Source organism: Patagioenas fasciata, chromosome 9 (assembly GCF_037038585.1).
Source record: "Patagioenas fasciata isolate bPatFas1 chromosome 9, bPatFas1.hap1, whole genome shotgun sequence".
In the NCBI taxonomy this organism is placed as follows: domain Eukaryota; kingdom Metazoa; phylum Chordata; class Aves; order Columbiformes; family Columbidae; genus Patagioenas; species Patagioenas fasciata.
This window is the reverse complement of record NC_092528.1, coordinates 26,502,715-26,514,857: the sequence shown is the minus strand read 5'-3', so window position 1 is coordinate 26,514,857 and position 12,143 is coordinate 26,502,715. Positions and strand designations below refer to the sequence as shown.

Genomic DNA, 12,143 nt, shown 5'->3' with positions numbered 1-12,143 from the left:
TACAGGATATATTTCTATCTCGTCAGCAAAACGTATTGAAAATAATGAGACTTACGGCCATGATACGCCTCTTTTCAGATTGGATTCCACAGACACAAAGGTGTTGCTGTTACCAGAAATGTGCAAGATCACCTGGGTTGGTCCAGGAACCAAGAGAACCCACTGGGACTCGAGATGGAATTGATTCTCCTCGCTGCCATTTCTGGGTGACTTGGGAAGTGACACAGTTACTGACACTGGCTTCTACTTTAGTTGCTGCAAATGTGGCTTCAGAGAACCTTGGAAGCCCCAACAAGCTTTGTGGAAGTTCAACATCACTTGGACTCACCCTCAGCACAGCTTTGTGAAAACCTGCACCTTCAAAGTCATGAGGATAACAAGGGTTGGACGGAAACAGTCTTACGATGCTCTCTCCTTGCCCAAAGCTCACTGAGGTTCTAAACTACGGTACAGAAAACATCCATTTAGCTACTCAAAGTTTTTCATTTATGTGGAAAATCTATCAAAGGTAAATTATTTCTCTCCCATTCTCCACGAATGGGGAACCACACACACTCTGACATGGTCAGGTCCTGAATTGGAGGGAGAAGATGACACTAAACTTCAGGTCGGCTCCACCTAAACGAGTGAAAACTCAACCAGACCGGTTTTTAAGTTTTGGGAGAAGCAAGCCAAATTCATCTTGCTGTTACTGTGTATTGTGGCAGCGCCTAAAAACCTTCGTTATGGGTCAAGCTGCTCGTGTCCTCATGTCACATAAGCACTGAGGCTGACTGTGAGCTATGGGACCAGTTGTGCTGGCTCACAGTCCATCACTTGTCCCTCAGTGCGGCTGCAAGGGCAGAACCAGGATGGTGACGCTGCTGTCACTGGTGTCACCAGGGCATGGATGGCGTGATGGGACCCTTGAAAACTGCTGTTGTACTTCAGCTCTGGAGCACTCCCTGGGGTGGTGGCTCATCAGCAGGAGCTTCCTGGCATGGAGCTTTTGGGGCAGATAGTCAGGATGGAAATTTTGGCTGTTTCAAACAGCCCAATTTCCACAGGGCTTGAGGATGGAAGGGGCTTAATTGAAATAGAACTGTTTTCCTCAAGTCCCAGAGCTGCCTCATTTCAGTTCCCAGCTGCTTTCTTGGAAGAGGAGGAAAAAGAAAGGAGCCAGATTTGTGGAAAATCATGGTAGGCCACGATCTGCCAAGTTAACAACGACAACAACAAAAAGCCAAACCAGTCATCTGCTTAATAGAAGCCGGTCCATTAGGATACTTGCAAATTCAACCCAGGGGGAAAGCAGTTGGAGAAAAGCATAAAAATTTCAGTGAGACGTGCTGCTTGACAAAGAATTCATTTCGTGCTAATGGTCCTGCTTCTTGCTACCAACATGAACCACGCTCCCAAAAGGCAGTGCATGAGCAGACATGAACAATAAAGCGATTTGTTCTCAGGAAGCATTCAACCTCTGCCAACACTCAACCGGATCCAGACAAGGGCCAGGGCCGTCAGACCGGCACATGGCAGACCGAAGGAGGAACTGTATCACTTGGCACGGAGCTGCTATTTCCAGCACTTACATCCCATCCTCCTGTTAGCTCAACTTTTTAACTCCTCAGAGAAGGAGGCCTATGTGTCTGTAATGAAATCTGGATCTGCAAAGGCCAGAATTTTTTCCTTGAGAGCAGCGGAGGGAGGCGTCTTCACCTCCTAAAACCCCTCAGTAGGTGGTCTGATTTTCAGACAGCCCCTGCATTCACAGCTGTCAGCTACAGCCTAATATAAACGGCACTTTGAACATCTGTAGGATGAATGTTATTGTTTCAGGTATCCACTCTTCTTTATTTGTCCTGTTTATTAGCTCTCAACATCATTAAAAGAAAAAGAAATAAATTGAAGCAACACATTAAAGGCTTTTAAAATTAAAACCAGCACGATATACTGGAAACTATTTTTTAAATTGAGTGCTGGTCACTCACACTCTGAGAGATCAAAATAATGGACACTCCCAAACCTGCCGGCGTAAAATCATATCAGAACATCATTTCCCGTATTTGAAGAAGATAAGAACAAAACACACATTTAAAGCTGTCACCTTGATCTCTTATTGCTTGTGCGAAGTGTTTTCACTATCACTGCAATACATTACTGCCCTAGTTTATTGAAAACTTGCACCATATGGGAAGAAACTTGTTTTGAAACATCAGGTCTGAACCACTGACAAAACGCCAGGCTGGAAGAATTACTGGTCTGATAATGCAGGAGGACAATTTTTCTGCACCCAGAAGGTGGTTTCTTGTTAAATTTTATGAGCAGCTGATTCCCATACAGCTTGGCAAGAACAGTCTGTTTCGTTTGCCTTGAATCATCTTGTTGTTTCTCACCCATCAATAGATTTTCAAGAGTCCCACTCCTTTTACAATGTATTTGAGACGCAGAGGGTAGGAAAGTACAGCATGGCCTGGAGAAGCTCACGTGGCTCAGTCACAGAGGTATTTCGGTACTTTGTTCCCTGGGGAGTCAGTGGAGGTTTGCGAGGCTACGCCTATGTCCTCTTTGGTGGCCATGCCCACATGTCCTCGGGCTCAGCGTGCCATGGTGTGTGCAAGGTGGTCTGCGGGGCTCTCGCACCCCTGGTTAGATGACGGGTGGACCTCCTGGCTCTCCTACATTTCGTCTTGTGGAAAAGGGCTTGTTCCAATACTGAGCTGGGCTGCAAGAATGAGGATGGTCCACACTGCCACAAAGTTCTGGCTCAAAGATGAATTCAAGCTGCAAGCTAAAAGGTAAGTCTGGATGTACTGAAATACCCAGGGGGAAGGCAGCCTGTTTGCTTTCCTGCTACCGCTGCTCAAAGGTGTGCGTGAATGCAACACAGCACCTTTTATCTCTACGCTGTAACCTCCACCATGATTTATAAAGACTAGTGGAACTTTCAGAAGGAAACAACTCAGAGCCAACCAAGCAACCACTGTCCCTCCCCATCACAGCAATATTTTACCTCCAGAGAACTTCCTTGCTTGTCCTCCCCTACACACTTAAATCCTCCGACAATCAGTATTTCTGACACCAACCGGTGGCATCCCACGTGCCTGGGCTCTCCTCATGAGAGGTCAGGAACAATGAGCGGTTCACGCCTGCTTTGCAACACTCCCAGTGAACAATGGTCCCTCCAGCCTGAACAGGAGGGAGCTGCCATTGCAACTCAGGTGGAGACAAAACTCTTGGGGACAGAACTTGTGGATAAACTGGAGTGAAATGTAAACAAGAGCCCATGGAAACCCAAACAAACCTACCAAAAAGAGAAAAAAAAGTCCCCTTAGAAGCATTTTTACCCAGTCACTGACAAATGATTTTAAAACACCTGAACAGAATGAGCCCTCCATGCCAATTTAAATAGACTTACGCAGTTTATGTCTCTCATAACACTGTCCGTAAACAAAATTAGACTGTATATAGAGAAGTTGTACCCCAGTTGTAGCACCACATCGTGCTTTGGTCCCAGAAAAACTTCCTTTTCAGATCTGTGTGTCATATGCACTGTATTTGCTTCTTGTAAATCACAGTTGCTTTAAGCACAATCACACCCCTCTCATTCAGGCCAGCAATTTCCTCTGCTCCCATTACTAATTTACCAGAGTGGTGTTGTATCCAGCAACAGCCTCTACATGGCATACATAAAAAATACCTAAGAACTTTTAAGAGGGAGGTGCAGAATTTGCCATGTGTGTGTTACTGACCTTTACCCTGGGACCTTACAACGCAGGATAGTGGAGTCCTACTAACAAAGACAGAACCAACATCTTTCATTAGCTTCAAAACCTTCCGCCTGGCATCACAGGGGCTTTTCACAAACAAGACACAGAAAAGGACATGATACTTAGTCGGCCTCCCAAATTACTGATCAGCTGATAATTTATTATATCCACAGTTTCTCTCAAGTATTTGGAAAATGACATTTCTCAAGCATTAATATAAAAAATAATCTCAGTTTTCAAAGTCTATACTCACACTCCAAAACATCTAAGAGTGGAACATGGAAAAACATACATACAGAGTTCTGCATTGCAACAGGTCTGAGAGAGAAACAAACACACAAGTACATAAGCTTTGGTGGGTTCCTTTCGGTCCGGCTCTGCAAGATGCACTTTGTTTTTTCACAAATCTTCATCTGCTGGAGCAGTTGTAGCTGTACTTACCAACCACCTTCAGTGGACTTGTAAGGAGTGATACAGTTTTTAACTCAACTATTGGTAAACCCAGTGAGGCTTTGGATCTTTTTTCCCCTCCTACCACCATCCCTCTCAAATAAACCCCCAGTCTGCACCTGACACTTTTCAAAAGCTGCTCTGCATCTCAGAGAATGAGATCTGCTCCAACATGAAAGTCAGCGCTGCTGTAAAATAAATACAGCTCCACCGCCGGAGCATTCTGTGTCATGCACATATGCAAACGAACGTGCTTAGCACTCCAGCGTTAACAACCTGGCCATTGCTATTACACGCTGGGAAAAAGACAGCATGTCAGAGGAAAGAGAAAAACCACCAGGTGAGTTTTTATGGCTGTTTTCCATTACTTCCCTTCTGTGAACCAGAGGACGTTTTCCCGTTAATTGCGTTTATCAGCTTGGAGAGGAGGTGGGCCAATCTAAGTACGAGTCATAGATTTTCTGCAATTTTTTTGTCTAGCATGGAGATCTATGGGAAAGGGGGTATCAGGTGTCGATAATCACTTTATGTCTGTCCTATGTGGTTTGGGAGTTAAAGCAACACCTATACTCTGCTTGCTTTGTGTTAGGCCTGAAGTTACCAAGCGGTAAATAGTAACTTCCATGTGAATATGGCTAGATTTTAAACTGGGGGATGTCTTTTCCTACAAAAGATCCTGGTTCCCATTTAAAGCCTGTTATCCAAAGGGGTTATTGTGTGTGGGAGCCCTTTCTGCAAACACCTGACTCAGTGTCACTGATCCTGGTGGGGCTCAGGGCAACGATCTCACAGGAGGAAATGCCCAGGGCTCTTCAGTTGCCACCACATACCAAGAGGCACAATTCAATGTTTCAGCACAAGCATAAAGCTTTTTCCTGGTCCTACAGAAACAATTGGTGTCTTTATAACAGAGTTATATAACTCCAGGGGAAGGTAATGTCTCTGTTGGAGTTGCTTTACTTTTCAGGTTGCCTTCCACTTGTTTGTTTCTCAAGGTGAAACTCCAAAACAAAGGCCTTACCTTCGTCCTGTTTGTACCTGTTAAAACATTTCCTTTTGACGGCTGCCCATGGCAAATACACTTCCACCTTTATGTGTCTTTCTGCCTCAGTGGTAGCCAAGCTCAAATGTAAAGTGCATTTCCGGAAAAGCTGTTGCCGCTGTCCTAACAGCTGTGTCACACGAGGGGATGTTACTGAAAAGCCAACACACAGTGAAGACTCCAGCGTTTCCCGGTCACTGTCACTTTTGAGAGAAAGAACAACAAACAACACTAGCTTCATAACTCACTGGCAGAACTGCCGGTCTTTTATTTAGTGGAGTAGTGGAGGGCTTCCTGATCTCTCTTGCCTGGCCAGGGCTCCACGTTCATTGAAGACCAGCACAAATTCCATAAAGACATGACTAGTCATTGCTCAGAAGTAAAGAACATAAGCTACACAGACCAAAGAAGATTGTCCACGGGCACAAGTGAAGAGAAAGTTGCTTCTGATCTGTTCACATTCTCACGGTTTCTTCTGCGAATGAAGAAATCAAGTTCTTCACTCCAGTGGAAAAAATGGATTATTCATTTCACAAATGTTGAACAGTAGAATTAAGAAAAAAAAAAAAAACCCACAACATAGGAAGAAGGAATAAGAGCAATTGCTGCAGCTAAAGCTGCTAATCAGCTGCCCAGAGGTGAGCATGGATGCTGCCTTGGGCACCAGTACAGCATTTTTCAACTGCCACAGGTCAATCAGAAGCTGATGAAATATTCTCTCCAGTATGCAGTGGCTGAACACAGATCTCACTCCACACAAAACTGCTCCAGGCAATGAAGTTCTGCACATGCTGGTAATGTTGCTTTCCCTGCTAGTGCAGGTATTTTGAATGCATGTATCTCCCAACTTATTCAAAAAGGCACGATTTTAAAAAAGCAAATGGCAGGCTAGTTCAGCAAGCAATGTGTAAACAAGACAAGTGCTCCTGTGCTGAGCCCCACGTACCATCTTCCAAAGGCCGCTCACTCTGACACAGAAGGCAGAGAGCAAGAGTTTCTTCTCAAGGTGGCAATGTTACTTTAGAGTAAACCATCAGAGACACTGGGACTGTATCCATCTCCCATATCAGTCCTGGGCTGCTGCTGAGACCTTGAATTGTAATAACAAGGCCCTTGTCTTAGCCGGCTTTAGAGACAACAGATGCGTCCCATCAGATAATCCTCACATCACGGTGCAAGGCGTACGCCGTGCCATGTCAGTAACCTCGCTCTCTTCTCAGCAGGTTGCCAGTGAAACTCATTACAGGAAGCTGGCTGTGTCCTTCAGCGATGTGACAGGTGATTCTCGAGGAAAGGAACTGTTCTCACTTCCTGTAGGACTGGCTGCCTGCAGAAAACAGCACGAAAGGGTCTGTCAGCTGAAACCAGGATTGATTACAAGACAGGAGCTGCCGGAGAGCAACACTTGTTCAACCTGTACAGTGACACAAACACCACAAAGAACACGCACAAAGGCACCTTAACCACTGACGTTGCAACTTAAAAATGCAGAATGTATTTATGGCAACCACTTGTTAGGGGACACTTAAAGAACCTGTGGAGGAGCAGGGAGTTACCAGGGCAGGGTTGCACTCCCGACAAAAATCATTCTTCATTCTTCTGGTACAGATTTTTGTATTACTGCAGCCCCACTGTGCCCTAGACAGAACTTGGTACACTGCAAACAGCTCATGCCCGTGCAGAGGAATTTGGAACTGATGCAGAGCAAGGAACAAGATCGATTAAACCATCCAACCACAAGGAGCACATCCGCACAGGTGAAAAAGTCCAGATTTGGAGTCCACCTTATGTTCTAACTGTGCTAACAGTGTCATCACTGTCCCAGATAGCAAGTGGAATCCACAGAAAATCACAGCACGGCTGATGTTATTTGGAGGAGCTTGGTTTTGCTTTAAGGTACAGCTTTAGAGCTTGGCTAAGGGCAGCCGGCTACATCTCAGGCAGGAATCTGGCCCCAGGCCCAGCAGCATAAGTACCTGTGCTTCCTCTGCATTCCTCACGCATTCCACACACTCCGTGCTCCAAGAGGGGCAGTCCAGCTACTTCAGCTAGGAATATGTAAAAGTAACTTATTTCTAGAAAATACACTCGTAATAAATATTAAAAGCAAGTTAAAAATGTGTCTTTAAAATAAGTGAACACCTCAAGTAAGTACAATCAGAAATTAATCTTTTTCTCACCATGCCCATCAGCTATAAAAGCTTGTATTCCTCCAGAAATCATAGAATCATAGAAGCATTTTGATTGGAAGAGACCCTTAAGATCACCAAGTCCAACCTTAACCTAACTCTGGCACTAACCAGTCCCTAAGAACCTCATCTCTATGTCTGTTCAACCCCTCCAGGGATGGTGACGCCACCACTGCCCTGGGCAGCCTGTTCCAGTGCTTCACTACCCTTTCCGAAATACCAACAAATCTACATACTAAAAACAGCCTTTCACTGGGGCAGAGCCTCTCCGTATGTAAAAACCTACATAGCTATGCAGCAGGCAAATGGAAGGCAGCAGCTGCTGAAACCTCCTGATTGTGATATCTGTGCACCTGATACCATTTTTGACTTTCAGATAAGTTGGCTAGGAAATTAAAACATCAGTACCACAGAACTTTAATAGGGAAACATTTGGGGTCTCCTGTGTCAGATGCCTCCTTGCGCCTTTAAGTAACAACTGGGAATTTAATTACTTTTGAGAACCTCAAGTTTGGACATAGGTGCTTAAAGTCCTTTTTAGTTCTTTAAAAATCTGGTCTTTACCACCTTCCTCTCACTTTTCCAAGTCACCAAAATCTGTGTGAAAGGCCCTGCAAGATGGTCAATGACTGTGTGCTGTGACAGCAGACAACGCAGGACTGATATACAGAGTGAATGGAAGACGACTTGTTTGCAAAAGACTTTCTTTACTGTTTTTAGCAGGAAGATGGGAGTTTAACATTCAATTGCTGACATCAAGTCTGTCTCATGACATATGTGGACAGACAGAAAACAATTACCCGGAACCTTAATAAAAAACTGTGGATAAAAGGTAAATGGACACATAGTAAGATGTGATGCCCACTATATATTCAGTTTTAGGATGCACAGACACAGCAAAGATAAGAGGTATATTGTCAGACAAATACTACCTAATAAAAATTAAAAGAGCACAAGAGTCTGGCCTGACAAATTACATATACTGAATCAACAGGGAAACCCAAGTGATGTAGAACCCAATTACACTCTGCTTTAACGCAGTTTCAAAATAAGATACGTTATACACTGTGCCGCTGGAAAAGGAACTTACTCCAGAGCCCGAGGGCAACACGTGTATGTCACATCTTTCATTGGACACACAAACCCAGGAGTGTAAAGCTGCCCTGGAGAAACTAGAACACGTGAAGGAGTCTGAGGAGAAATGTCTTCACTTTGAGGGTGCCAGAGCCTGGACCAGGCTGCCCAGAGAGGTTGTGGAGTCTCCTTCTCTGGAGACATTCAAACCCACCTGGACACATTCCTGCTCTGTTGAACCTGCTGTAGCAGGTGGGTTGGACCGGTGTCTCAGAATGTCCCTTCCAAGCCCAACCACTCTGCAATTCTTTGAGGTTTTACGCACACATCCAGCGTGCCTTTCCTTTCTTCATCAGAGCTGCGCCTTTTCAATGGCCTAATGCTTTTATAAATGAACCGAAACAGGAACCAGGGACAGACTATCGGGTGTTAACAGCACATTCATTCAGGGCAGAACAGTGTTCCTATCACAGGAAACAGAAAGCACTGATGTCAGAGGTAAACCACAGGGCATGTGCGGCACAAGTAAAGCCGAAAGAGCTGGCAGTGTTATCTGAGCACAGCACTGCTCAAGTGCTCTCTGGGTCACCTCCCTCAACCACCAAGGACATCCCTGGCATCAGCTCACCTGCACTCCCTGAATGAAACCACCACGTGTCCCTGCACATGCAACTGCAGGGAATGACAGTGAGTGAGCAACACAGACGACTTTGGAAGCTCTTTCCAGCTCTCCTGATGATTTACTAGAGTATTTCAATTCCCTGTGTTTCATTTTCCCTACCTGTAATGAGGAGCTAATGATAACACACATATCCTAAATTTCTCGGGAAGGTTTACAAGTATTATGAGCTTCTGTGTTTCTGTGAAGTGTTTAAAGACAACGGTTACAGCTAAGGAGTAGAGCTGATGTTACATTGTGATCAAACAATTATCACTAAATTCATGATACGTTTGGAATAAGAATATACACCACATAACTCCTGCCATTTTCATTGATGCTGGCCCCAGAGGTGTATTTGAATTCCAGAGAAAAAGCTTACTCCTTACTGAAGAATGCATCTTTCTTCCCCCTCTCTCACCAAAAATCGCCAGTCTGTACACTGTACACATTTATTGGTGTGCGAGCATCTGACATCAACGTTTCCACCTCATTGGGTTTGTGTTGGCTGGCTTAAAGCAACCATCCATCTTTTCCCTCCAACCTCTAGACCACAGCTCTCATCTCTTCTGAGTCTATTGACTGCTTACAGTTCTTCAGGCAGCGACACATCCATCTGGTTCTTAAATACAAGTCTCCAGCAGAATGCTGACTGCCACGAGCAGCACACCGTGCTTGGCTGCCCTGAGCCTGTCTCTGAACTGCCTGACATCTGGTCTGCATTCAGTTGCAATGTAGACACACCCAAAGATCCAATTCAAGAACATCAGACAAGTCACACAGCGGAGCGAACAAGTATCTAAAGAAAAGGAAATAGTCTATGACATCTAGAGAAAGTCTGATCTGAGACGGGAAGCTTCTCCCCCAAACTTTGGAGAATTCAGGCCACTTTTCTCCACTCAGAGACAGGAAAAAGCCTGTCTCAACTGCTCACATGACAGCCTGCAAATAGGAGCGGAGTCCAGCAGGATATAATTACATGGTTGTATGTCCTGCAGATGACAAGTACAATGTCATAGACTCCTGGCACGTGTGGAGCATTCGACTTCATTCCTGGAGAGCTACTCCAGCACTCCCTCCTCTCCCACCCCAAGGCCTGACAAACAGAATGATGGCTTTTTTCACTTACTCTGTCTGCTCCTGGTGGATGATCCGGAGGAGCTGGGACGGCTTGTTTGTTGGGGTCCAGACTGAGAGAACTGGGGGGCAATGGCTGGGACCTTCCCTTTTCTAGGGCTGGTACTCAGCACTTCGGGAGTGCGAGGGATCTTGGGCTTGCTGGTGAAGGCCGAGGGAAACTCGCTGCAGGAGGAGAGGGACAGGGTTAGCAATGCATGGAGGAATATGTACGCTTAGTGAGTCCACAATCAAGTGAAATCTGCAGTATGTGCTGTGACAGAGCGCTCAAAATTCAGGGAGACTGCACATGAAAAGGAACATGGCACCACAGGTACTGCCCTGGGGCAAGAACTCACCGCAGAGCCTCTAAACCTGGCTCTATGGACCTGTCTGTCCTACCCAAACCTGATTCTTTGGACAACAGGATTGAAAAGGTTCAGCTATGTCCCCTGCAAACAAGTAACAGAGCTTTAGCTTGTTTTTTGTTTTATTTATCATACATACAGACTCAATCTGAGGTGCAAAAAACACAGATATGCTGCAGCACAGGAACACGTCCTTTTAGGGCACAGACACTATTATTTCTCCCAGGTATAGGTCACAATCTCAGCAGACAGAGGCAGCCTCCCTAACTCCCAGCTGTGATGAGATTTGTACAACTCCCTGAAAGCTTTGTCAAAAGAGCAAAAAGCTGTGACGGTATCTATGAAATAAATCCCCTACGCACACAGGTTCCTTGGTCACACTGAGAACATGAAGCAGCTACTGCTGTTTCACAGTCTGCATGTGCTGCAAGAATACCAGTCTTTAACATGTAGTCCATGGCTGTGTGGGGGTACACTGTCCTTCCCCCTTTTTTGTACCTTTTCCAGGTACAAAAATAGAGGCTACCAGGAAATAGCCTCTAAAATAATTCTGAATCTATATTCATGTTTGCTCTAGTGAGTAAATTTTCTCTTAAACAGATAAAAGGTTAAACTGAAATAACAGCTACGTGAAAAAGCTCATCATATTGAAAGGGGGAAAAGAGCAGAGCCAAAGGCAGGAGATCAAAAAAGGTGCCATCTAAAGACAGACGATTAAAATGGAAAGTCTCCGTGCTACTAGCTCCATCAAAAGAACCCTTTGTGGCCATCAGAAGGAGTGATTAGGAGGATTTTCGAGACATTTAATCTCCCCTCCTCCCCTGGGAATGCTGCTGAGTCAGTGCTGATTAGCCCTTCCATTCCCCTGCTCCACTTTGCAGGGAGATCTGAGCAAGTGTTTCTTTTGTATTTGAAATAGCATTAATTGTCTGTATTTTACATATGTATATGCTAACTGTTAAGGACAGAGACATGCTAGTTTGTCTGCTCAGAGCCATCTCTGCAGCCCTCTGAGCATTACAAGGATTACACCTGTCTCCTTTCAAAACAAGAGGTGGCAGATGGCAGCAAAAACACAGTAGCATAACAAAACCAAAAGAAGTAAGATGGGCTAGATAAAACCCCAAGCAGTGGATCACAGACATAGTGAAATATCTCTCCATAAAATACTGTCATTGTTATTTCTTGTCATTTTAATCACCTCACTTCAAGAGCCGGATTTTCAACTCACTACTAATCTTATGTGTATTATGATATGCCAATGTAGACAAAAAAAGCAAGATTTTTAACCCATAAATGAGCTGCTTTTGCTTATTCAGCAATGGATAACAAATCCCCGGATTTGTATTCCTGTACACTAAGAAGCGCTTTTATAGCCATGAACAATCTTCATGGTTTCACTGCAATAACCCAGGGCAGGTAGACGATAAGCGCTTTGGAGAGAAAGTAATGTCACCAAAATCACTGTGCTTCACACCAAAAAGAAAATAAATGCAC

General features: G+C 44.8%; 1 protein-coding gene across 7 annotated transcripts in view; it reads right to left on the bottom strand.

Moving 5' to 3' along the window:
* Positions 1-5,477: 5,477 nt before the first annotated feature.
* The window catches only part of ARMC9 (armadillo repeat containing 9), a 70,170-nt gene continuing 63,504 nt past the window's right edge, over positions 5,478-12,143 (bottom strand). For 5 of the 7 annotated variants that reach the window (XM_071812711.1, XM_071812708.1, XM_071812709.1 and 2 more), the window contains 2 exons: positions 10,292-10,464; positions 7,156-7,289 (listed from right to left, as the gene is read on the bottom strand). In XM_071812711.1, the coding sequence (XP_071668812.1) occupies positions 7,171-7,289; positions 10,292-10,464 (292 nt within the window). In that variant the 3' untranslated portion in view covers positions 7,156-7,170. Of the gene's footprint in view, positions 6,569-7,155; positions 7,290-10,291; positions 10,465-12,143 lie in introns of those variants that run through there. The other 2 variants (XM_065844903.2, XM_071812713.1) reach the window with 1 other exon arrangement.